Genomic DNA, 26,509 nt, shown 5'->3' on the forward strand with positions numbered 1-26,509 from the left:
TACTCTCTTACGCACCTACTGGTACCCTAGGTTTGCTCAGAGGGTCACTGGAGCTGCCTCACCAGTGAGCATGGCGGCTTGTCAGCGGCGCACGGCGACAGACTCATCGTCTCCGGTGATGGTGAGCCTAGGCGACCACTGCTATGGCATCTACAAACCTTAGCGAAGCTCTATGGCGTGGATTATGTTAGGGTAGCACGGCGACTAAGCTTGGTCGCATGCATGGTGGCACGGCGCCGCGAGCGCAACGTTGGCAAGGCGGTGTTCTGATCTGATGAGGCCAACATTGGCCTTAGGCTCTTGCCTCAAGTTAGACCTAGCTCTAACCTAACCCTAACATTTAGAATCATGTGAGGAAGAAAACCGGGCATGCATAGCCACGACGACGTGCATGGCGGCGGCGCTCTCGGCGCACGGTGGTGCGGCTCACATTTCGGCACCTGCGACACGGTAGCAGCTCAATGAGCTATGGCTATAGCTTCTAGGACCTATGATGAAGATGAATCAATAGAGAGAGAGAAAGATGGAAGGAATGGTGGATAGGGCTGGCCACGGCGAGCTCGGAGCTCAGCGGTGCTCCCTGACCATGGCGGCCACGGTGACATAAAATGTCGCATTACCTAGGCTCTAACTAAGGCAATGGCAGGTTAGTGAGGTAGAGGAGATGATGGTAGAGCTATGCGCATGAGCAATCGCATAATGGCGTGGTGGTGGTGGTGTGTGAGCTCGGCAAGGGTGCGGCAGCGATGGCGATGGCGCTCGGTTCCACTCGGGAACAGTGAAGGGGAGAGAGAGGCAGAGTGAGGCGAGTGAGGGCAAGTGAGGAGGGCAGCGGCGTCATGCGGCTTTGTTTCCCGTGTCGGCCTGGCTTGTGGGGCCAGCGCCGGCATACGGCCATGACACGCCACGACATTGCTACTTCGTGCCTTTATAACTCCTAATCCAGTTCGAGTTAGCAAAAACTTCTTTAATAGAAATTGTAGAGCTATGTGAGTACTACAACTTTGTTTTAATGATCATGGTCTAATTCAAACTAGTTTTCAAACTACATTGATCCAAACTAAGGTACTTTGAAACTGAAAACAGCTTCAACACTTAAAAAAATTCTTAAGTCACAAAACACCATTTTGTTGATACTTGTGAGCTCTATTTGACCATATTAGACATTGAATTAGATCATGACCCTTAAATAAAATTTGTTACCCATGACAAGAACTACAACTTTTATTTAGGTCACACAGCCATACAAACACTCTAAGCAACTGTTCAACTTTGGTCAAACTAGTACCATGAAAATGACATTTCAAATGAAACCAACACTTAGAAGCAAATTTGGTCTATGTCATGAATATAAACATTGTTCCATTTATCATTCTAGATGTGTCTAATGTGTTTTCATGACCTCACAACCATCTCATACATTGGTCATACATGATTGCAAGCATAAGCATATATATAAAATCAACATATCATGTGATAAGGTATAAGAATAAGATGAAATTTCATATGCTCATGTTCATGAATGTTTGGATGATGCTTGTGCTCATGAAATGTAGGTGCCAAATGCAAAGCTTAACACTGGGGTGTTACACTCACCAAGCCGCTCGACCGTCTTCGGTTCACGGAGCTGAAGAAGATGATTGGTATGGTGGACGTTCTAGGGTTAGCAACAGGATTAGGGAAAGAATTATAAAGTAATCTACTGCTCTCCCATCATCTGAACGCGCGGCAGGGGCAGGCGCCAAAAGGGCTCCCTACTGCTGCACTATAGCCGCGACAGGGGCAGGCACCAAAAGGCTCTTCTGACGCACTATAGCCATAGCAGGGGCAGACGCTAAAGTCAGCACTGCTGTCACATCTAGTCACTGTAGCAGCCTAGCAGCCTGGCATGTCTGTGTACTAGGATTAGATGAGTAGAGTTGTATATATAGCTTCCCACTACAACTCAATAAAGAGAGTGAGTTTAGTTTGGCTATCTTCTCTGCGTAGCTCGGGCCAACGCTGGTGTTTGTACTGTGTGTGTGCGCGCTCTATTCTTCCTCCCTCTTCTACCTTCAGCCATAGTGTGTGTGGTCGACAACGACAGTGAGCGATCGGCTCTCCCGTGCAGAAGATCTTGGCACAACACACACAACTCTCCATCTAGCGATGCCAGGTAGGTCTATTGCCTAGCCTAGATGGCCCATGCTGAGCCATCCGCAACAAATAGCCGGTGGAGTAATTTGAGCAAAGGCAAATGTTCATCAAGCTGAGGTCCTTGACCCCGAGACCGCCATTCTCCCTATTGTTAAAATACATGTGTCTAGGTTCATTGTAACATGGTGTAATCCTTAGGTTGTTGAGGGTGCCAGTTGGTTGTGCATGTGAGCATGCATAGATAGAAATCTCCATGTATAGTTTGTTGTAATTCTATCATGATGTACAAGGCCACGTAGGGGGCTTTTTCCTACCTATATAACACGTAACCAAGAGCCCAGGAAGGGCATCTTGTTCCCCCATTTTTACATGGTACCAGAGCCATCTAATCTAGGGAACCATGGCGCAAACACCAGCCACCGCCGCTCTCTCCTTCGATCTCCTTCCCATGGTGACGGAGAAGCTCACCAGAGGCAACTACGGCATGTGGCATGCTTAGGTGTCGTCGGCTCTCAAAGGGGCCCAACTCACCAGGTTCATCAAGCCCACCGCGAAACCACCACCGGAGTTCCTGGACACCGCCGGCAAGAACGATGACACGACGAACGACAAGCAGGTCGACCCGCTGCCCAATCCAGAGTACGAGAAGTGGGTAGCCAAGGACAGTCAGGTGCTTAGCTACTTGTTTTTGTCTCTGTCCAAAGAAATCTTTTCCCAGGTGTCATCTGCATCTACCGCTGTGGAGCTCTAGGCTGCGATCTAGGCACTGCACACCTCGTAGTCCCGAGCACGTGTGATCGCCACGCGCATGGCGCTCGCCATGGCATCTAAAGGAGCCTCAACCGTGGCGGAGTACTTCACAAAGATGAAGGGTCTCGCTGATGAGATGGCATTGGCGGGATGCAAGCTGGAGGACGAGGAGCTCGTCTCCTACATCCTCACTGGACTCGACAGCGACTTCAACTCCGTCATCTCGGTAGTCATGGCAAGAGTCGAGCCGATCAGCGTACCGGAGCTCTACGCACAGCTCGTCAGCTTTGAGCAGCGTGTGGAGATGCAAGGCGTGGGAGCTCCATCCTCAGCCAATATGGTGATGAAGAACGGTCGCGGGGGCGGCAACGCTAACAACAACCCTCGCAATGGCCGTGGTGGAGGTGGCCGAGGTGGTTTCGGTCGTGGCCATAAGGGAGGCCGTGGCGGCACCGGAGGTGGTCGCGGCAGCTTCCAAGCTGGCGTATTTTGCTAGTTGTGTGGCAAGGAAGGGCACATGGTGGTGCGCTGTTTCAAGAGGTTTGACAGCTCCTACACCGGCCCCCAGCAAAAGACAGCCGCTTTAGCGACCTCCAACTATGGTGTGGACACCAACTGGTATATGGATACCGATGCCACTGATCACATCATAGGGGAGCTTGAGAAGCTAACCATTCGTGACAAGTACACCGGCAATGAGCAAGTGCATGCGGCAAATGGAACATGTATGGAGATTGGTTATGTTGGTCATAGCATTTTGCATTCCCCACATACCCATATTCATCTTAATAATGTGCTCCATGTTCCACAAGCAAGTAAAAGTCTTATCTCTGTAAATCGTTTGGCTCGTGACAATAATGCTTTTTCTGGAGTTTCATCCAAATCATTTTTTATCAAGGAACAGGGGACCAAGAGGACTCTCCTGCAAGGCAGATGTGAAGGGGGCCTCTATCCCCTCAAGTCATCCTACAATAAGCAAGCGCTTGGTGCATCCAAGTTGTCATCGTTGTTATGGCATGCTAGGCTAGGACATGCATCTCCTACTGTAGTGCAGCAAGTTCTAAGCCACCATAATCTTCCTTTTGTTAGAAACTTGAATAAAGCTGAAATTTGTGATGCTTGTCAGCGGGGCAAGAGCCACCAGCTACCTTCTCCTAAGTCAACCAGTGTCTCTACTAGTCCCATGGATTTAGTCTTCTCTAATGTTTGGGGGCTGGCACCTATGTCGGTCGGCAAAAACAACTATTATGTAAGCTTTATCGATGATTATTCAAAGTTTACTTGGATCTATTTATTGCGCCATAAATCAGAAGTATTCTCTTGTTTTCGTGATTTTCAAAACCTTGTTGAGCGACAATTTGGTCGCAAGATCTTGAAGGTACAAACAGACTGGGGAGGTGAATATCAAACCTTGAATTCCTTTTTTAGGCGCATAGGCATAGAACATCTTCTTTCATGTCCCCATGCACATCAACAAAATAGCTCCGCTGAACGCAAGCACAGGCACATTGTTGAGATAGGACTCTCCCTACTTGCTCATGCTGCCATGCCATTAAAATTTTGGGATGAAGCGTTTCTTACAGCTGTATTTCTTATAAATCACCTTCCTTCAAAAGTCATCCACAGTGACACACCTTACGAGCGCCTCCATGGTCACAAACCCGACTACTCCTTCCTTAGAGTCTTTGGTTGTGCCTGCTGGCCCAACCTTCGTCCCTACAACACCACGAAATTGCAATTCCGCTCTAAACAGTGTGTCTTCCTTGGCTACAGCAATTCACACAAGGGGTTTAAGTGTTTAGATCCCTCTGTAGGATGTGTGTATATTTCTCGTGACATTGTGTTTGATGAGAATGTGTTTCCCTTCTCTGAACTCCATCCCAACACCGGTGCATGGTTGCGAGCGGAAATATCTCTTCTTCCTGAATCCCTCCTCAGTTCCACCTCTTTTGGGGATGCAAAATTGCATGATCGACATGTTACTAACTCCATGCCTAATACTGTGTCAAGTTCCCCTAGTTGTCAGTTGGATGCAGGAACAAACCGAGCATCAAACGGTGAAAAAATGGTGTTGCCCGCTCATCATCACATGTGTCTCAGCGGCGGAGACCAAGCTACTACGAGTGCGGGATCCGAAGCTGATCCTGTCGCCGAATCTACCTCGGGATCGCTAGCTGATTTGCGCACAGGCGCGTCGGCACCGCTGGTCGAGTCTTCAGCGGGATCGTCTGCGGCAGCATCCGGCACACTACCTCTCATCTCCGCTATGAGTTCGCCACTAGCTACAGGAAGATCGTCTGCGGCCACGGGTCCGTCGACAGGTGTAGGACTGCAGCTGCATTCTGCTGTCGCTGCTGGGAATCTACTGCCGACGGAGATCCTCCCCTCTAGATCTTCTGTGGTTGTGGATCCTGCTCCTCCTACTGTGCCACCTCGCCCGATCACACGCCTATCTCAAGGGATCAGTCAGCCCAAGCAGTACACCGATGGCATGGTGAGATGGTACATGATGGCAGCTACATCTGAGGAACCCTCCACTATTAGCGAAGCTCTCCAAGATGAAAATTGGAGTACAGCCATGGACAGTGAGTATCAAGCACTTCGTCGCAACAAGACTTGGCATTTGGTTCATCCACCACACGGCAAAAATATAATTGACTGCAAATGGGTCTATAAAGTGAAGTGACGAGCAGATGGATCTATTGATCGTTACAAGGCAAGACTTGTTGCTAAAGGTTACAAGCAGAGGTATGGAATTGATTATGAAGATACTTTTAGTCCTGTTGTCAAGGTGGCAACCATACGTCTTATTTTGTCCATAGCTGTCTCAAAGGGGTGGACTCTTAGGCAACTTGATGTCCAAAATGCATTTTTGCATGGAGTTCTTGAAGAGGAAGTATACATGCATCAACCCCCTGGATATGTTGACAAGGATCGGCCGAATTGGGTGTGTAAACTCGATAAAGCACTCTACGGTCTCAAACAAGCACCTCACGCCTGGTATGCTCGGTTGTGTGGTAAGCTTGAAACTCTGGGATTTGTTCCATCCAAGGCAGATACATCTTTGTTTTATTATCAGAAAGGTCGGCATACTATTTTTGTTCTGGTTTATGTTGATGACATAATTGTGGCTAGCTCGTCCAAAGATGCTACTGATGCTTTGCTCCAAGATTTGGAACGGGATTTTGCACTCAAGGATCTAGGTGATCTTCATTACTTCCTGGGCATCGAAGTCAAGAGATCAAGGGACAGTCTCCGATTGTCTCAACAGCGCTATGCTACTGATGTTGTTCAGAGAGCTAGTATGGCAAGTGCAAACCGATCAATACACCTCTTGCTACCTCTGAAATGTTAAGTGCTACAGACGGTGTGAAGCTAGGTCCTGATGATGCTACCAGATTCAGGAGTGTAGTGGGGGCTTTGTAATACTTGACGCTGACCAGACCTGACATCTCTTTCTCGGTGAACAAAGTGTGCCAGTTTTTGCATCAACCGACTATGGTGCACTAGAGCGCTGTTAAGCGTATTCTACGGTATGTCCAAGGGACTTTGAACCTAGGTCTTAAGGTTCGGCCTTCTCAGTCCATGATGGTGAGTGCTTTCAGTGATGCCGACTGGGCCGGATGCCCTGATGATCGACGTTCAACAGGCAGGTTTGCAGTTTTTCTTGGGTGCAATCTCGTCTCATGGTGTGCCAAGAAGCAGCCCACTGTTTCTAGGTCCAGTACTGAAGCCGAATACAAAGCGTTAGCCAATGCCACTGCAGAGGTGATGTGGATTCAGAAGTTACTTGATGAACTTGGGGTTCAACATCCTCGTGCAGCTCGGTTATGGTGTGATAATATTAGAGCTAAGTACTTATCTGCTAATCTAGTTTTTCATGCTCGGACTAAACATATTGAGATTGATTTTCATTTTGTCCGAGAAAGGGTTGCTCAGAAACTCTTAGAGATCCGTTTTATTAATTCTGCTGATCAGCTAGCTGATGGTTTTACAAAACCTCTTGTTGCAGCTAAAGTAGAAGAGTTTAGGAATAATCTCAACCTAGTGGCTGGTTGAGATTGAGTGGGGGTGTTAAAATACATGTGTCTAAGTTCATTGTAACACGGTGTAATCCTCAGGATGTTGAGGGCGCCGGTTGGTTGTGCATGTGAGCATGCATAGATAGAAATCTCTGTGTATAGTTTGTTGTAATTCTATCGTGATGTACAAGGCCACGTAGGGAGCTTTTTCCTGCCTATATAACACGTAACCAAGAGCCCAGGAATGGCATCTTGTTCCCCCATTTTTACACCTATATCAGCAAGCTTTCTCCCACGCAACCAGGCTTTGAGCTCCGGATGGAGCATCATATCGTTGCCACACCAGAGAAAGGATCCGCGACGCTTGTCCATCAGCGCAATGACCCCGGGCGGGAGTTGCAGGGCGCACATTGCATACATAAGCTGGGAATCAAGAACTGAGTTAATCAGAACCGTTCTTCCCATTGCATTAAGCAGGCTGGCTTGCCATCCCGCCAGGTAGCGATCAGTTTTGTCAATGCATGGCATGGAGAGAAGGCCCGAGAGCTTGTGCACAGAAAGAGGTAACCCCAGGTACGTCTGTGGGAAGCTTTCGCGTCTGCAACCTAAAATGGAGATGCATTGTGCTGCCTTGGCTTCATTCATATGAATTGGAACTGCCGTGGTCTTGTTGTAATTGATTGTCAGTCCCGTAGCAGCAGCAAAATTGTCCAGGATTACCTTGATGCTTTGCACATCTTCTGGATCACCACGGAGCACAACAATGTAAGTGTGTCGTCCGCATACTGAAGAACAGGGCATGGAACTCCGTCAGCCAGGATGTCTCACAGAGTCGGTACTTCCTTGGATCAGCCGTTGTAATACATCTGCAACGATTAAGAATAGGAACGGCCACAGTGGGTCGCCCTGACGCAGCCCGCGCATACAGGTAATCCACGGACCAGGACAGCCGTTGACAAGAATAGCTGAGCGAGTTGAACTGAGCAGGTGTAGAACCCAATCTCGCCACTTGGAGCTAAAACCTCTTGCCTGCAGAACCCGAAGAAGTCCATCCCAGTGAACGGTGTCCAAGGCCTTGGCAAAATCAATCTTTACAGCAATAGATGGCATCTTCCGCTTATGACAATGCTGAGACAATTCTGCCGCATGAATAAAACTTTCTGCGATTGAGCGCCCCCGCATGTGACAGGTTTTAGAAAAATGATTGTTTTTCTTAGTCCGGTGAAGTTGCTCCAAGGGCTTTGGTCATTTACATCCTCCACTAGTGGGTATCATATCACCTATACTACGTATTTACATCCTCCGGTAATAGGTATCGTAATTAATAGGGAAGAAAAATGTCATTTACATCCTAATACTATGTCACATGTGCTCGGCTCCAACGTTCTTATATTTGTATCTCCACGCAAAAAACACATAGGCGAAGAACTGGAGCGCGCTGAGCGTGGCGAGCAGCCAGTAGAAGTAGTCGAGGTGGGCGTGGTTCAAATTATCTGAGAACCAGCTCTGGCCCCTCGCTGCCGTCGCCCGGTGGATGCCTGACACGAGCGCGCTGCTGACGAAGCTTCCGATGCCAAAGATGCTGATGTAGAGCGCCAGGCCAATGCTGCGCAGCCTGTCAGGCACCTGGTCGTAGAAGAACTCCTGCAGGCCGACCATGGCGAACACGTCGGCGGCGCCGAACACGACGTACTGCGGCACCATCCACCACAGGCTCATCGGCAGCTGGACCTTGGGCTTGTCGGTCAGCCCGGTGTCACGCGCGACCCGGAGCCGGCGCTCCTCGACGAGCGCCGCGATCACCGTGGACACGATGGAGAGGAACATCCCCGCTCCGATGCGCTGCAGCATGGTGATCCCCGACGGCCGGCCCGTGTACCGGCGCGACAGCGGGACGACCACGCGGTCGTAGACCGGGACGAGCACCATGATGGTGATGCTGATGAAGGCTAGCAACGCCGCCGCCGGCACCTTCACCAGCTCGCCGACGCGTCGGTCCAGGGTCGCCGCCTGCTTCGTGAAGAACGTCATGGACTGCGAGTACACCACGGCGTATACCAGCGTCATCGCCCATATCGGGAACAGACGGAGGACGTCCTTGGCTTCGCTGACCACGACGGCTGTGTTCGTCGTTGTCGTCGTCGCTGCCACCTGCGCCTCCTCATCGCTGCTGCTGCTGCACACATCGGCGTTCAGTAAAAGGGCGCATCAGTGACATCCAAAGTACACCGTGTGCAGGTAACTACGTACAGTACCTGATGTCCGTGCGACCTGCAGCCCTGAACCTTCTGTTCCGCCGGCGCTGCCGCGAGACAGCAAAAGCCTCGGCGGCGTAAGCGAACAGGCTGCGCGTCCCGCTCGTGTCGGTGTACCGGTACGTCCTCGTACCAAGCAGGAAAACGACGAGGGTGCAGGCCATGACGGCGCACGGGATGGCGAAGGCGAGGCCCCAGCTGAGGTTCTCCTGCACGTAGCTGACGACCAGGAGCGTGGCGGCGGTGCCGGCGCACACGCCGAAGTACCACCAGTTGAAGAAGGAGCCCCTGGAGACGGATTCGCCGGGGTCGCTCTTGCTGAACTGATCGGCGCCGAACGCGTGCGTGCACGGCTTGTGGCCGCCCTCGCCGACGGCCACCATGTAGAGCGACACGTAGAATAGGGTCACCTGGACGGTGGGCGGCGGCGGGCACTTCTCGCTGGCGGTGTTGCAGTGGTGCCCAACCAAGGTTGACACGGCCAGCAGGCCTAAACCCTGCATGCATGCATTGATGCATTTTCCATCCAGCAATTAAATATTAAAATCAAATGATCTTACTAATTGCAAGGACCACACATGTCCCTAGGTAGTCCGTAGTTTTTGGTTACCAGGGTGTACAGGAGCGACGCCAAGATAATGGTGAGATATCTTCCGAGCCACAGGTCGGCAATGGCGCCGCCCAGCAACGGCAGCATCAGCGCCGTGCCGCTCCACGCGTTGGTGGCCGCAGCCGCGGCGGCGATCCCCTCTTGCAGGGGTCCCGTTAGAAGGGTGATCAGATTGGCGGCAACGGCGTAGAAGGCAAAGCGTTCACCGATCTCCGCCACTGCATGCATGTAACGCACCCATGGATCGATCGGATCAGCAGCACTTCATATATGTATTCTTCCATCCGACATGATCCATGTTTCCATGGTGGCTATATATATGTACTATGATGTGATCGACGAGCTGATCGAGGAAACTTTTGACTTGCCTATTATAAAAATGGCTGATCTCCAGCTGCCGGTTCTCATCGTGAGGCATGCAATGCAGGATCCAAGTCGTCGTCGTCGCCGGAGCAGAAGAAGAAACTCGCTCGCTCGTCAGATCGATCGGAAGAGAGAGCTGGGACGGACTGTTAGAAGCTGAGCAGATCGGCAGGAGGGTTTGTCTCTTATGGTGTATCTTTAGCCAAGGGGGACCATTATTTTCGCATCATGGCTCTGGCTGCCTACAAATATGGACTGTTACATGCTTACACGTATGGATGTCTCTACTTGCATGTGATCCTCCAACGACATATCTGACCAAGTCTGAACAAATTTTATCGATCCAGCCTTGGAGGATATAGCATATATATACATAATTATATATATGCAGCTAATATATAAGTCGTTACCGATCCAACCACAAACCTTAAAATTGATGAAGTCACCATGAGCGTCTCATTACCGATGGGCACACATCGGTTTAGAAAAATATGAGCACCCATATCAAGTCAAGAATTTAAACCGTAAGTACATCATCAATTAATTTGTGATTTATCTGATTCCCATGCATAGGGGTACAAAGGTGTGACATCAATTATTAAGTTTGCTCATAACAGTAAGGTAGCGAATTAGATAGTGAAATGGATGAAAGCTTTGCAAGCATGCAATGTACTTTTTAACAAGCATACACCTAAATAAATCTATAACTAAGTTATACATGATTCAATGAGTATGAATTTTTTACTACAGTTCAAGCATACAATAATTAACACACCATAAAAATTACACTACAATTAGACCATAGAAACTGCAGCTATGAATTAATTACATAAAAGCATATATCTAACGCTACAGTAAAAAAATTATACTAAAACATACTATATTATATATTCATTTTGTAGATCTCATGTGGAGTCCAAAAAATTGAATTTTCTATTTTATGATTTTCCTATGATTTACTATGATTTTTTAAAGATTCAGCCGAAATAAATAAATAAAAATTCTATTTTATGATTTTACTATGATTTTTTAAAGATTTAGCCGAAGTAAATAAAAAAGAAAAAGACAAAACCATCTTTGAAAACCACTTATAACCGGTCAGGAAGGTAAAACGAACGGTTTTAAAAGTTCAAAAAGGTCGTTTACCCATTTTAGAGTTTAGGAAAAAAAGCGAACTTTCGTAAAAGTTCAGGAGGTAATGTGAACTTTTTCTAGGCCGGCCTCAGAACGTTCTAGAACGGGCCCAGCCATGGCCCGTGGCCCGCGTGCAACACCTGATCGAGAAGCTGTCACGTGCACAACATAGATAACGACAAGTTTCTCTAGCCAAGCAGCAATTCAGAGTTCATCCAGATAGAGGGACTAAAGTTGAGAAGATGTCACATCGGGTATCATATCGGACGTCACATCTCGTACTAATAATAAAATAAATTATAGAAGCTGTGATTAATTCGCGAGACGAATCTATTAAGTTTAATTAATCTATTGCTTTTTTTAAGGGACGATGTTTAGGATTTGCTTTTTCTTTTTTTTTCTTTTTTTTTTTTGAGAAACGATGATTAGGATTTGCTCTGTGGCTGAGAGGCTGCCTCCGACTCTCCGAGGCCATGGTTGCAGCAGCGTACGGAGTACTACGGACCTGTTGGATAGCTGGACTAGTGCTAGACCACTAAGGCCTCGTTGGTTGTTTCACGGTGAAAATGGGCCCGTTTTTCTTCCTTGACCGGATCTAAGTGGTTCCTGCTGGTTCACTCAAATCTTGTTCGTCCCTGTTCCGCACGTACGGTGGTCCGTTTTCATTTTGGACCTAGAAGGGGGAAGATAGGCCCGGATCGATCGCTTTTCATTCCGGGCCGTATCTATCCGAACAACCATTTCTGGTCCGACCTGACTTTGAATCAGGCTAAATCGATCCAGGCACAACAGGCCGCCTTCCGGGCCGTTCGAGGCCAAAACAAACAAGGCCTAAATGACTGGACTAATAAAATATGAGCTAAACAGTAGTTTGGTCGAATTACGTTATTAGTCTTTCTCGGTAGTTCATAGTGGTTTATTCGACTGATATTAAAGTTGGCTGATAAGTTGGCTGAAGATTTTTGGTGTGAGAGAAAAATACTGTAGATTCTAACTGATAAGCCGGCTGATAAGTTCAAATGAATAGGTCATGACTAAACTTTAATTATCTAAACTTTATTCATCTAGATTTTAATTGGACTAAGAACTAGTAGTCCGGAACTCCGGATAATCCAATACCCACTACAACAAAACGGACGCACAGCAGGGTTGGTACTACTTGGCTATCATCGAAACGGAATTTCTTTCGTGACACAGCGCAACGATTCTCAACCACACACGACGCAACGATTCTCGATTCAATGACGAATCGTCGTCCAACGGAGTTTCTTTCGGCCACAGACTGGCAGTGAATGATGCACGGGCGTCTCAGGCACTGATGATATAGTCCCTTCCTCCAAAAAGTGGCGCACATATCATTTTCAAAAAGTCAAATAGTTTTAAGCATAAATAATGGCTTGTTTGTTTTCCGTCCTAAACATTAGTCCCTGTCATATCGGATGTTTGACACATATATGAAAATATTAAATATCGACTAATTACGAAATTAAATGCAAAGATTGAGACTAATATGCGAGACGAAATTTTTAAACCTAATTAGTCTATGATTTGACAATATGTTGCTACAGTAAATATGTGTTAGCGATGGATTAATTAGACTTAATAAATTCATCTCGTGAATTACTGAGGACTTCTATAATTTATTTTATTATTACTATCCGAACACTCGATGTGACACCCCACGTGACACCTAATATGACACGCTAAACTTTAGTTCTTAGATTCAAACACCCTAAACTTAGAATTAGTTCACTTCATGAACAACGGTTGAATTTGGCTCTACAATTTGTGCCTAGTAGTGTACCATGAGACATTTTGAATGCATTTGGTTGCCTGCACCATCCCTCAGCCGGGCTTTTGAAAGGTGGGATGACTAGAGAGAGGGTGAATAGTCTATAAATTTTTTTATAACAACACTTAGTAAATCAGTTAGATAAATATGAGGCAAAGCGAGTGTTGCACTAGCCTACTAAAAATATAAGCCACATACCACAATTCTAGTTTATATAGTCTCTATCCACACAATAGTTATGTCGCTACACTAAGTTAGTGTGCTCTCAAATGCTAACTAAAAAGCCACACACTAACCAAACTAAAAAGCCACACTAACCAAACTAACAAGCTCTCATGACTAGCTACACTAAACAGTTTGACAACTAGTTTACAGTAATATAAAGAGAGAAAGAGAGCAAGATGGTCATACCGTCGAGTCGAGGAATGAACCAATCAATCACAAGAATGAATACCAATCACCTCGGAATCAAATGTTGACACAATAATTTTTTACCGAGGTTCACTTGCTTACCGACACGCTAATTGGCATCACACGTCAAACCATCAATAGAGTGCCGCACAACCAACACAAGATGAGGATCACACAAGCCACGATCAGTTTACTGGAGTACCTTTTGACTCTCCGTCGGAGAAAGGTCAAGAATCCCTCACAATCACCATGATCGGAGCCAGAAACAATCACCAACCTCCGCTCGACGATCCTCACTGCTCCAAGCCATCTAGGAGGCGGCAACCACCAAGAGTAACAAGTGAATCCCGCAGTGAAACAAGAACACCAAGTGCCTCTAGATACAAACACTCAAGCAATACACTTAAATTCTCTCCTAATCTCACAAATATGAAGAAACAATGATGGAGTTGGGTGGGAGGGCTTTTGCTAAGCTCACAATGTTGCTATGTCAATGCAAATGGCTAAGAGAGTGAGCTTGAGTCGGCCATGAGGTTTAAATAGAGAGCCCCCACGAATAGAGTCATTGGCTCTCTGTTCACTGAAAAAACAGGGTGGCCAGACGCGCCGGTCAGATTGACCGGATGCACCCTGCCAGCGTCCAGTCATGGATGGCTGCCACGTCATCCCTCACTTCAAATACTGAGCGCCCGATCTCAACGGTTAAGTGATGGCCGAACACAGCACAGTGCCACGATCGGACGCACCTATGTCGAGTCCGATCATTTCTAGAGAGGTTACATTCACGACCGGACGTGTCAGTTTGATCACGACCGGACGCAGGACCACAGCGTTCGGTCATATCCAGAGAGCTCCCAAAGCTGCTCAACTATGACCGGACGTGTTCGGTCGGTCACGATCGGATGTGGCATCAGTGTCCGGTCCTTCACCTCTTTTCTACGCGCCGCCACATCAGCATGACGGGACACTGAACAGTGTTCAGCCAGAGTCCGATCACCTGCGTCCGGTCATAGACCGAGAGTACCATCTTCTTTTATAATTGATCGGACGCTGTCCCCAGTGTTCGGTCACCACATGACCAGCGTCCGGTGCACTTTGTGAAACCCTGTCTTTTCTGTATAGGGCGCCTTTCTATACAGGGCGTCTTTTCTGTACAGGGACACTCCGTCGGTGAAGTTTTGAACCCATGCTCTCAAGTGCTAAACACAATGTGTATCACCTTTGTGCATGTGTGTTAGCATATTTTCACAAATATTTTTAAGGGTGTTAGTACTCCACTAGATCCTAAATGCATATGCAATGAGTTAGAGCATCTTGTGGCACTTTGATAACCATATTTCGATATGAGTTTCACCCCTCTTAATAGTATGGCTATCGAACCTAAATATGATCACACTCGCTAAGTGTCTTGATCACCGAAATAAAATAGCTCCTACCACTTATACCTTTGTCTTCAGCCTTTTGTTTTTCTCTTTCTTCTTTTCAAGTCTAAGCACTTGATCATCACCATGGCATCACTATCATCATGTCATGATCTTCATTTGCTTTACCACTTGGAATATGCTACCTATGTCATAATCACTTTGATAAACTAGATTAGCACTTAGGGTTTCATCAATTCACCAAAACTAAACTAGAGCTTTTAGCTCTCCGCATGCTGAGAAGATACGTTTGTTTGGTTCACTTATCTCTATCAAGCCAGGCTCTACGAGTGCAAGGAGCCTCCCGCGCTAGCCACTGGAGAAACATAGAAATCGGCCATTTCTGGCGGGCCAAGCTCGCGCGGTGCGAGTAATTAGCCATATAATGGTATTATTAATACAATATTAGCACAATATTAAATGATATTAACATATTTCGATTAATATTAAGGAGTAATAAGATAAATTAAGAGCTATAAGATAATAGTTGTCCACAATAAATGTCACGATGATGATTTATATATTTTTATCTCATACAACCTGTCCTTATGCGAGCAACCAAACAGGTTCTCGGGATAGCCTGGCTCATGCAAACAGACAACCAAACGCCAAGCTCTAGCATGCATTGGGCATGGCTACCGAGAGCCATGCTCCTCCCATGCGAGCCAGGCAGGGTTCATCCGCGAACCAATCAAGCCCTTGGGATTGGTTTTTAGGGTCGGACGGAGGTTGTGTCCCAAGATGTAGTTGACCTCGACGAGGCTGTCGAATGCTAGTTGAATCCTCCCTTTGGCCATGGATCTTGGGCCTTAGCCATTGGATCTCGTAGTAAAGCGGCGAGGTGCATGAATAAGGTGGGAGGAGGTCCTCATGCCAGCAATAGGTGAGAAAAGGGGGCAAGGGTCTCTGGCTCTCTGCCCCTAGACATGAGGTTAGCCTCGCCTAAGGTAGACAACGAGAGGAAGGGAGGCTTCGACGAGGCGGGGGTAGAGGATGCAACGACCGCATGGAAAGGTCGTATTGTATTGGGTTCAAACAATAAAAATTTTAGCATTGCTAGTGTCCGAGCGTCTGGATGGGCGTATCCGGATGCTAGGCCCGCTACACGCCCGCGCCGCTCTCCAAGCTTCATGCTTCTTGCGCCCCTCCCTTCCCCACCGCTCCAAGTGCTTCTTTGTTGCGCCGCTCCACCCACGCCTGCTGCGACTGCGCTGCTCCCCTGCTTCCCACACGCATGCGGGGACCGCCTACGCCCCTGCTGCCATCTCCCTCTGCTTCCCCGGCACCCGAGCAGCGCTCCATCCCTTCGCTCCTCACGCGCACGCACAATGCCCCAACAACTGCAGCAGGAGGTTGTGGCAGGTGGGACACATTGCAACATGTGGAGTATTTCGATCTATTTTTAAAACATTCAGAAGAAATACTTGCAACATATGTGCAAAACAGCTGAAAACACTTGCAGTAGATGTCTTCCTCTGGTGGGTCACGGGCGCCGTGCCGCTCTCCGTCGCCTCCATGGCGCCGCTCTTCCTCTTCCCACTCTTCGGCGTCGCCTCCGCCGACGCCGTCGCCAAGGCCTACATGGACGACGTCATCTCGCTCGTCCTCGGCTGCTTCATCCTCGCGCTCGCCATCGAGCACTACCAAATCCACCGCCGCCTCGCTCTCAACGTACGTACGCGCCGTGCGCGCTCCCTCCCGCGTCATCTCGCCATCATTTCTTTGACTCCTCGCCTCACCATGTGGGTCTGCAGATCACGTCGCTCTTCTGCTGGGACCCGGTGCGGCCGCCGCTGCTGCTGCTGGGCATCACCGGCACCACCTTCTTCGTCAGCATGTGGATCCACAACACGGCGTGCACGGTCATGATGATGCCCGTGGCCACGGGGATCCTGCAGAGGCTGCCGCGCGGGGGCGGGGGCGGCGACGCCGGGGCGCACGAGGAGGTACGGCGCTTCTCCAAGGCGGTGGTGCTCGGCGTCGTCTACGCGTCGGCCATTGGAGGGATGGCCACGCTGGCGGGCACCGGCGTCAACATCATCCTCGTCGGGATGTGGTCCACCTACTTCCTGGAGCAGCAGCCCATCACCTTCAGCTCCTGGATGTCCTTCGGCCTCCCCATGGCGCTCATCCTCTTCTTGGCACTCTGGATCACGCTCTGCCACATGTACTGCTCCAACAACACCGGAAAGGCACTCTCTGCTCACCTGGACAGAAGCCATCTGAGAAGAGAGCTCAGCTTGTTAGGTATATAATATACTTCTGTTTCTATCTTTCAGTACTAGAATTTAGTAAAGTTTTTCTTTCTGAAGCTTTGTGTACAAGATTTTCTTTATTTTACTCAACTAATAAAAATATATAAAACTGCCAATTCAACATGGCAACATCATCCAATATCTTTCCCACCATTTATAGGCAACGTGACAGATGGCATCAACTTGATGTAAGGCCCAACATTTGGCTGAGACCTCGCCACGTTTAAATTCTATTCCATGTTTGAGAACAATCACTCATCCAGTCCAATCCAGGGGAATGCTTATCTAATGAATTATTCTTCTGAACTATGCAGGTCCAATGGTTTCTGCAGAGAAGATGGTCTTGGCAGTGTTTGGGGTAAATTCCATTTCTTTGCCAACACATGTTCTACCTTATCTGTGTCACAAATTTTCTCTTCCAAAGATGGTCGTATCATACAGGGTTGCTTTTCTGTAACAGAATGTGTAAACAACTGACTACTTGCTTGTTTGTGACACACTGAAATGGGTAATTTTGGCAGGGTCTGATTGTGCTATGGATGACCAGGAACCTTACAGGTGACATGCCAGGGTAGGGAGCTCTCTTCCACAACAATGTCGGAGATGGAACAGTCACCGTAAGTGCACCAGGGGAAAAAAACTATCCAGCTACTTAGCCCCTGGATCTCCGGCACGGAGTTATTCGACCATTCACTAGTGTTGCCGAGCACACACTAGCGATGTTGATCACGAACTATCGTTGACGACCACACACTATGGCTAGAGGTAGAAGACGGGAGGAAGAACAGAATACACACACGCAGTACAAGCTCCAGCGTTGGCCGGAGCTCTGTAGAGGAGATGATAAACTGAACTCGCTCTGTTTACATAGTTTGCAGTGGCAAACTATTTATACAACTCTATATATCTAGTCTTAGTACAGCTGTCATGCTGCTACAGTGACTAGATGTGACAGCAGGGCTGACTTTGGCGCCTGGCCATGTTGCGGCTACAGTGCGGCAAGAGAGCCGTTCGGCGCCTGTCCCTGCTGTGGCTACAGTAGCACAGCATGGTACCTTTTCGGCGCCGCCTTCTCTTGTTGTGTGTTCACACAAGGAAGCAGTAGATTATTCAACGATTCTTCTCCTAATCCTACTGCTAACCCTTGAACCCCCTCCATACCGATCATCTCCTTCAGCTCCGTGAACCGAAGACGGCCGAGCGGCTTGGTAAGGACGTTCGCGAGTTGCCGACCAGTTTCGACGAACTCGATGACGATCTGCCCTCCATCGATACAGTTCCTGAGAAAATAGAACTTGACGTCGATATGCTTGCTCCGGTCGTGGAGAACCGGATTCTTCGCGAGGGCGATGGCGGGCTGGTTGTCCACCATCAGTGCTGGTGGGTGAGCTTCCACACCGGTCAGCTCGCCCAGCAGCCGACGTAGCCACATAGCTTAGCACGTCACTGTGGCCATCGCCACGTACTCTGCCTCGCACGTGGACAGCGCTACCACCTTTTGTTTCAGCGATAGCCATGAGATTGGAGCCGACCCGAGAAAGACGTGCATGCCAGAAGTGCTCTGTCGTCCATCGACGTCCCCCGCCATGTTTGCATCGCTGAATAGAGTGAGCTGCAGCCTACTTCGTCCAGTCTTGGGGAAGACGATCCCCTGATCAACTGTCCCCTGGACGTAGCGCAGCAGCCGCTTCACCGCAGCCCAGTGATCCTCTTTAGAATCCTCCATGAAGCGGCTGACATAGCCCATGGCGAATGCAAATATCTGGCCTCATGTGGACTAGGTAGTACAGACCGTCGACGATGCTCCGGTAGAGTGTTGCATCTACCTTCGCCGTAGTACTGGCCTTCATCAGCTTCAGCCGCTCTTCCATCGGAGTCACGCACGGCTTGCACTCAGTCATGCCGCTCTGCTCCAACAGCTTCGAGGCGTACGCGCTCTGACCAAGCGTGAGCGCCTCCTTCCCCTGTTTCACCTCGATGCCGAGGTAGTAGGAGAGCGCGCCGAGATCGCTCATTCAAAAATGAGCCGCCATCTCGCGCTTGAAGCTGTCGATGTCCTCCACACGTGCGCCGGTGACGATCAAGTTATCCACATACACACTAACGATGAGCTCCTCCTTCCCTCGATTTCACGTGTAGAGCACGTGCTTGGTTACGCACCTTGTCAACCCAAGCTCACCCAGCATGGCGTCAAGCTTGCGTTCCATGCCCGTGGGGCCTGCCACAGTCCATAGAGCGCCTTGCGCAGTCGGAGCACCCTGTGCTCCGCTCCCTTGATGGTGAAATCGAGAGGTTGTCTAACGAAGACCATCTCCGCTAGCTCGCCGTTGAGGAAGGCTAATTTTATGTCCAGGTGATGAACGTGCTAGTCCTTTTCTACTGCCAAAGCTAGTAGCAGTCGGACATACTCTATGCGCGCTACCAGCGCAAACACTTCATCAAAGTCGATGCCCTTGCGCTGGACAAAGCCTCGGATGACGAGGCATGCCTTATGCTTGGCAACGGCGCCGTGCTCGTCCCGCTTGACCTTGTACACCCACCTCAGGCCGATCGGACGACATCCTAGAGGTGGATCAACGAGCTCCCAAGTCTCATTTTCCTCGATCGTCTTCATCTCCTCCAGCATTGTCCATCGCCAATTCCCATCGTGCTCAGCTAGCGCAAACATGGGTGGTTCCTCTGCACTGACGAGAAGCAGCTCTAGGTCATTAAGCAGCCTACCCGCCAGGCCTAAGGGCCTTGTGCCGCCGATGATGTCATCCAGCCTACGGAACCACACCTCCTCACCTTCGTGGAAGGCATCCACAAACTCAGTGATGTCACTTGGAGGTGAGGTGAACTTGATCGGCATCAATGGAGTTCCCTGTTCCACTGGAGTGGTCTGCACAACACCTGGAGTACTCGGCACCCTAGGTGCAGTGCTCGGCACTACTCCTGGACCGCTTGTCACTACTTTCTGGAGTGGTCGGCACCACTGTAGGAGTGCTCAGCCCCAGTCTTGGAGTGGTCGACACCACTGCAAGACTTCTTGGCTCCGCTATGGGAGTGTTTGACACCACTATAGGACCACTTGACATCACTCCTGGAGTGCTCGGCACCCCTCCTCGGAGTGCTCAGCATTGCCGCAGGAGTACTCGGCTCTGTTGCTGGAGTGGTCTGCACCTCCTCTCTAGCGTCTCCACCACTGTGGATGACCAAGTGCTCGACAACGAAGGTGTTGGTGAAGCCGTCAGCTTCCCCCATGCTCAGACTATTCTAGTCCCATGTTGTCTTCTCGTCGAACATGAAGTCGCGTGAGACAAGCACCTTGTCTCCGTGTGGGTCGTAGAGCCGGTACACCTTGTTATCTTCCACGTAGCCTAGGAACACCATTAGGCTCGCTAGTGACCAACCCCTCCTGCTGAGCAAGCTCCTCCTCCTCTGTGGCTACAATACCCCTGATAATATCATCCTGCTGGGCTGCAGTCTCTGGCACCTCTGGACGACGGTGTGGCTGACTCGGTGCCTATGGTGTACTATGTCAGATCATCTGAGACAGGTTATAAGTAGGGAACTCTATCATGGCACCACTATACTCAGCAATCATCTCAGGCGACTTAACAGAAATAGCTCTGTGGATAAGAAATGTGACCCAGTGAGCATAGGGTAGCTGCCTATGACCTCTGAAGCCCTTAGCTATAGTGTCCTCTATCTCTGATAGGAGAAGATACCAGATATCAAAAACTATCTGCTGCATGAGAGAGTTGAGAAGCCATAACTAAATCCTGGTCAATCCCTCTCTATATCCCATCCTCGGGAGTAAAGTCCTCCTCATAACAGCCTCAAGCACGTGAGCAGTGGACGTGAGATCACTGGGGTTCCTTCTCGACCCCTCACCAAAGGGCTCTATAAAGCAGTGACATACCAAGTCTATAGGGGGTACCATGTCACCATGAGGGCGTCTGGGGGGTGCAGTCTATCCATAGCACACCTCATGGAGCCAGACTGGCTGCTCCTGAAGCCTGAGAATCTCTCAGACCCTGGTGCTCATCAATCGATAGTCTCTGCCACCAAATGCAAAGTGAATAAACCTGTGGTGGGGATCAATCCAGAGAGATGCATAAAACTAACAAACCCAAGATGGAACATATAATCCGGTCCGTCCAATTAAATCTGTCAGCCCCGGTAGATATGCAAGGTAGGGGCGAATGTGCTCTCTAGCTGTTGCAACAATAGACTCTATGTTGCACACTCTCTGGGGTCTGAAGACTATTGTCGATGTTTGACTACTGATAGCCTACCACGGGGGTACCCAGGGCAGTATGTTTGGGCTTCAGCGTATGCAGAACTCGACGGTAAACGCAAGGGACAGTCAATTTATCCTGGTTTGGACCCTCAATCTTTGATCGAGTAATAGCCCTACGTCCAGTCAGCGTTAGCCTTTGCGTTGGATTGATTGTAAAGTATTGTGTTGTACAATTGTTGTCCGAACTCCCGATCTAAGGAGCCTACCCTCCTTTATATAGTCAGGAGGCCAGAGTCCTAGTCGGTTTACAATGAGAGTTTCTAGTAGGATTACAGAATAATACTACTAATAAGATTACAGGGGAAGAATCCTAGTTAGGCTAGTTCTTCTCCCTTCCTTGCGGGGTATCCCATGGGTCCCGCATGGATAAGCCCCCGAGCACTTCATGGTTGAGTTCTAGAAGCCTCGGCTTGTTCCTTCAAGTCTTGTTGAGCAGGAACAAGCGTCGTCCGAGTGCTTTCTTGAGCCAAACCATGCAGCGCTTCATGAGATCTTCGCATGGTGTGTACCTTTTTTGAAGAAAAAAGTACCCCCATTTGGATGTAGCCCCCGAGCCTATTGCTGTTTGGCACAAGGAGCTTGAGGGTCTTTTCTTGAAATCCTCTTGATTCTTCGTTGAAAGGTTCCCGAGCATATACCCAGTTTCCTTATTAAAAAAAGCTCTGATTTAGCTATGTTCAGGTTCTTTTTGTCAAAAAAGAGCTCAGATATAGCTATGTCCGGGTTCTTTTTATCTTGTGGCCTTGAAGTCATCTGTCTTGAAGAAGTGTTCTGAGTGATGTGCGCTTTTTTTGAAGGAAAAAGTACACTCACTGAGTGTAGCCCCCGAGCCTCTTGCTATTTAGAACAAAAAGTTGGAGGATCTTGAATCTAAGTTGTTCGAAAGAACTATATACCTCTCCTTTTGCAGCCCCCGAGCATATATCCGGGTTGTTTTGTTCAGGAAGAACTCAGATGCAGAGTCTTGGCGTATTCTTTGGTAGTCTGCTATTGTCAGATGTAGTTGTATGGTGGTGGTTGAGTGTAAATGCCTTTTGTTCATGGGTTGTACTGTGTTGGTATATTCTTTCGAATATGCTCGTCTTCGAGTACTGTTCCCTCTCGTTTGAGTCTTCCATTATTGTGCCCTATCTTTTCACTATGTCCTTTGTTAGGCTTATTTTATTGGTACTCCTAGTCCATGTACATCGCTCCTTCGATCTATAAATACCCTCCCGGAGTGCTTGTTTTCATCCATCAAACATTCTGTTGAAACCTTTGTAGTTATGAATATGGTAGTTTGTGACCTTCGTAGTTATGAATATGGTAGTTTGTGAAGTAGAGCAGCCCTTGGGCGTGTTTTGTAGTTCTTGTGTGTCTTGTCGTAGCTGGAGGAAGTCTTGTGATAGGGATTAGAGGTAGGCTAATCCCATAGCAGCAATATACCAGGATGTACGTGGCAGTAGTTGGAGGAAGTCTTGTGATGTGGGCTTCGTTCCTTCATCTGGCAGTTCTAGGTTGATCCTCGCCGCTTGTCTTGAGACTGTCCGGTGCAGATCAACACCATATCTAGCATCACATCAGACTTGGGTAGACAGATGCCTGTCGGCCTTCTCTGCTCCATGTTGTCCTGCTGTTCTACTGATTTCCGCCTTGGGTGCATTGCGTCCATCCTTTGAAGAAAACAGTATAGCCGAGTGCGGTTTGTTCTACCGAGTAGCGATTTAGGACACGTAGTCGTTCTAGAGCCTAGCCGTGTCTGGGTTCCTCTTTGCTACTTTGCTTTTTGTGGTACCGAGTTCGTTGGGTCTTGTAAGATTTGTAATCTTCTATTTTTGAAGTCGCTTGTAATGGAAAGAATCTTGTCTTCTGAGTTGTCATTTATTTTTTTGCTGTAGTCCCGGTTGTTCATGAGATTCCCAAGTTCTTTCCATAAGAACTGAGTTCTTATGTTCCTTATGAGGTAGCCCTTCTTTTCTTCATGGTTGATGGGTTGTTTTTTGCAGTAATCTGATAACTCCACCATAGTGCTAGATGGATAAGTCTGAAATCTGCCCATTGAATTGTACCGTTGTGTGGATTTGTGCCCTCCGTCATTTTAGCTGTGTCAGTAAATGGACCGTTGCGTTCTCACACGGTGCTTTAACGGGCTTGGTGGGCCATTTTTATTGCTGTAAAATCTATTTAAAGACCCTTCATCTTCTTTTTCTTTACTGCCCTTCTCTTGCCTTGAAACCCTAGCTTTCAGAAATCCACCGTCGCCATTGCCGCCGCCATCTTAGCGCCACCATCCAAACCTTCTCTTCCCCTAGTTCCTTCTTGCCTCCATTAGTACATGGGTAGGAAGAAAGCTACGAGCAAGTCCCAGGCAACCTTCGTGGATGAGGAGTTGTCTCTTTCCATGATCGAGAACCAGGAGTTCGTGGCCATGAGGGCTACCCAAAAAGCTTGGCTGGCTCCGACAACAACTGAAGACCAGCTCCGCGAGCTTGCCAGTGATGGTCTAATCTAGAGCAAGGGCATTGCTGAATGGAGAGTCCTAGGCGAGCATCGAGTCCCTACTCTAGGTCCTGGTGAGATCATCCTTTTTGTCTCTTTTATCCGTGCCGGTCTTTGCCTTCCTGCTTCCGCCTTCCTTCATCAATTTCTTGGTTATTTTGGGGTTAGTCTGAACCATCTAACTCCCAATGCCGTTCTCCATCTTTCTGTTTTCATACATCTCTATGAAGCTTTCCTTAGAATTCCTCCTTCCCTTTCTCTTTTCCATCACTTCTTTTGTCTGAAGCCTCAACCCTGCCGTGAAGATACCAATGTTCTTGGCGGCTGTGGGATTCAGTTTCACCAGGGTCTGAAAAGCAAGTTCTTGGACTATGACCTGGTTGATTCTGTGAGGGATTGACGCACTGATTGGTTTTATGCCACCAATTTGATTCCTTCTCTTGCCGTGCATTCTGGATCTAGTCCCTCAGTTAACGACCGGTGGGAAAAGAACTCCCTGACTCTAGTCGAGCTCCAGGCGATCCAGCCATTCCTTGAGTGGATAAGCACTCTGAAGCAGCAGGGCTTAACCAGTTTCAGAATCATCTCAAGTTTTCTTCGCTGTCATGTCCAGCCTCTAAAGGAATGAGAGAACTTTGGCTTCGAGTACTCTAGGGCTAAGGATCCTTCGCGAATGGTCCCTACTCTTGAGTTGATCGATGAGGAGGTTCTCGAGCGTCTCCAGAAGATGCTAAAGGGAGCAAGCGTTGTCCCACTTACTGTCTCCGAGTTCTCTGCCAACAACCCGCCTCTAGCTGTGAGTAGTTTTCTCTTCTTGTGGGTACTTTCTGTATTTCTTTTGCTGTATTCATTTTTGCTTAATTTTCCTTATCTTGTTGTTTTATTCTTCCTGTAGGAATTGGGGCGCAACTTTGTTGACCCGATCCCTCTTGATGCCCCCCTACCATGGTGAATACTAGGGAGTACCTTGCTGGGGCTTCTGTAACCAGTAAGTTCCCAATCACCACTATGTTTCCTAGAGTTTCTTTCGGAGTTGTTGATGTATATGAAGAATATGTTTCTCGTCCAGTCCCTCGAGGTCCTTGTAGTGTCTCGAAGAGGGGGTGAGCGGATGGTTCTTCATCTAGTTTACCTGCTTCCAAGAAGTCTCGCCAGCCAAGTACTCGTCCAGGTACTCCAATTGTAGCTAGAATGCTCTTAGGTGAGCATATTAATACACTCTGTCCCTTTGTCTTCTTGTTTTTGTCTTGAACCGAGTACTTTTGTTCTTTTTTTAGCTAGTACTATGGTGGCCTTGGTCGAAACTGAGGAAGAAGAGGGCAATGATGCACCCCTTATCATGCGGCGGTGAGTTATTTTCTTGTTCTGCTGCTGCTGAATCGCTCCTCTTTGTTTTGACTTTGGTCTTGATCTTTTTGTAGTAAGCGGTCATCGGGCACTAGTTCTTCTGAGGCTCCTGCACTGGGTTCTTCTATGGCTCCGATGCTGAGTTCTTTTGTAGCTCTGATGTCGGGTTCTTCTGGGGCTCTAGTACTGGCTATACCGCTCCAGCTGCCTAGTGGCAGGGATGTTTTTGCTGCCGTGGTTCCTCCTGCAAGGTCTTCTTTTTGTTTTGCGAAGAAGAAGATAGCTGGGTGAGTGGATTCTAGTTTTGTCTCTTTGCTTCTGTTCTCCATTTCTCTTGTTCTCATTGGTGAGTTCTTTTATCAACTTTCAGGCCTTCGTCTTCTCTTGTCTCTCCATTGACTTCTTGCTAGCCCTCTGTTGTGCCATCGAGTACTGAGCCTCAGGACTTGCAGCGCACTGTTAGTGAAGTGGTTGTGGGGGCGACAAGGCCTTCTGGTGACGATGCTGCTGCTGTCTTGGCTGCCCCAGAGGTGACCATGGCCATTGCGGTGGACTCATCTAGGGAGGCAGCCGGGGCTTCCCATGATGTGTCTTTGGCCTTGTCTTCTCTTCATCGGCCGTCTTCTCCCTCTGCTCCTCTTTTTGCTAAAGATGTGGTTCATCAATTTGATGCCACTCATCGGTTGTCAGAGTTGACCGCTTCTTGGGGAGAGTTCACGACCTTTGCGACTTCTTTTGGAGAAAAACTCCGAGTAAGTTTTCTGAAGTTCTTTCTTTGGATGTCCATCTTTCTCCTATTCTTATGTCTTCTTTCTCTCTTTCTTTTTTGTTCAGTCCTTCTCTCAGGACCATACCAGCTTCTTCTTCTCGTCGGAAACCGAGAAGAAGTTGTCTTCTGAGTTGAGCACCCTGAAGGCAGAGCTGGATCTCTGCTAGGCTGAGATGGAGGCTGGGCGTAAAATGCATCAGAAGGAGGAATAAGGTCTCCATGCCCGGGTTGTTGAGGCTAAGAAATAGAGGGATGCCGCTATCTAGGAGGCTCTAAAGAATTCGGAGGCCATGAAGAACTTGGAGGCCATGAAGGAGTGCAACGGTATTGCAGGTTCTTTTTGTTTCCTTCTACATTCAAACTCTCCTTTCTGTTGACTTGTTGTTTGTTGTCTTGTCTAGCTCTTTGGGTTGAAAAGCAGAAGCTCTTGGAGGGCGTTGATGAAATAAAGACTCTTGTTCATACGAGTCACAACAAGGCT

General features: G+C 48.5%; 3 protein-coding genes and 1 non-coding gene across 5 annotated transcripts; 2 read left to right on the forward strand and 2 right to left on the reverse strand.

The window, feature by feature from the left end:
- Nucleotides 1-3,040: 3,040 nt before the first annotated feature.
- On the forward strand, nt 3,041-3,179 carry LOC136478860 (small nucleolar RNA Z247). Its single transcript, XR_010764530.1, has one exon. It is a non-coding gene; the product is annotated as a small nucleolar RNA Z247 (small nucleolar RNA).
- A 4,931-nt stretch (nt 3,180-8,110) lies between these two features.
- Nucleotides 8,111-10,277, reverse strand: LOC136472802 (protein NRT1/ PTR FAMILY 5.10-like). 2 transcript variants are annotated; one of them, XM_066470509.1, is made up of 4 exons: nt 10,142-10,277; nt 9,774-9,991; nt 9,164-9,660; nt 8,111-9,081 (listed from the first exon to the last, which is right to left on the reverse strand). In XM_066470509.1, exons 1-4 carry the CDS (start codon nt 10,179-10,181, stop codon nt 8,271-8,273), a joined length of 1,566 nt encoding a protein of 521 aa, XP_066326606.1. In that variant the 5' UTR covers nt 10,182-10,277; the 3' UTR covers nt 8,111-8,270. The 2 variants fall into 2 exon arrangements, with proteins under 2 accessions (XP_066326606.1, XP_066326604.1); XM_066470507.1 differs by having other exon boundaries at nt 8,111-9,084.
- A 5,600-nt stretch (nt 10,278-15,877) lies between these two features.
- Nucleotides 15,878-18,029, forward strand: LOC136476856 (tonoplast dicarboxylate transporter-like). The gene is made up of 4 exons (XM_066474825.1): nt 15,878-16,565; nt 16,649-17,141; nt 17,464-17,507; nt 17,671-18,029. The coding sequence occupies exons 1-4, from the start codon at nt 15,888-15,890 to the stop codon at nt 17,722-17,724; spliced, it is 1,269 nt and encodes a 422-aa protein (XP_066330922.1). The 5' UTR covers nt 15,878-15,887; the 3' UTR covers nt 17,725-18,029.
- A 555-nt stretch (nt 18,030-18,584) lies between these two features.
- On the reverse strand, nt 18,585-18,896 carry LOC136469504 (secreted RxLR effector protein 161-like). The gene has a single exon (XM_066467674.1). The coding sequence runs from the start codon at nt 18,894-18,896 to the stop codon at nt 18,585-18,587; it is 312 nt and encodes a 103-aa protein (XP_066323771.1).
- Between the last annotated feature and the right edge of the window lie 7,613 nt (nt 18,897-26,509).

The sequence above is a fragment of the Miscanthus floridulus genome, chromosome 8, assembly GCF_019320115.1.
Source record: "Miscanthus floridulus cultivar M001 chromosome 8, ASM1932011v1, whole genome shotgun sequence".
NCBI lineage: Eukaryota > Viridiplantae > Streptophyta > Magnoliopsida > Poales > Poaceae > Miscanthus > Miscanthus floridulus.

Coding starts and splice junctions, on each gene's coding strand:
- LOC136469504 (XM_066467674.1), bottom strand. CDS start 18,896: ATGGGCTATGTCAGCCGCTTCATGGAGGATTCTAAAGAGGATCACTGG.
- LOC136472802 (XM_066470507.1), bottom strand. CDS start 10,181: ATGAGAACCGGCAGCTGGAGATCAGCCATTTTTATAATAG. Junction 9,992..10,141: donor ATCAGCCATTTTTATAATAG/GCAAGTCAAAAG, acceptor ACATGCATGCAG/TGGCGGAGATCGGTGAACGC. Junction 9,085..9,163: donor GCAGGTCGCACGGACATCAG/GTACTGTACGTA, acceptor CGATGTGTGCAG/CAGCAGCAGCGATGAGGAGG.
- LOC136476856 (XM_066474825.1), top strand. CDS start 15,888: ATGCAACGACCGCATGGAAAGGTCGTATTGTATTGGGTTCAAACAATA. Junction 17,142..17,463: donor AAGAGAGCTCAGCTTGTTAG/GTATATAATATA, acceptor TGAACTATGCAG/GTCCAATGGTTTCTGCAGAG. Junction 17,508..17,670: donor TGGTCTTGGCAGTGTTTGGG/GTAAATTCCATT, acceptor TAATTTTGGCAG/GGTCTGATTGTGCTATGGAT.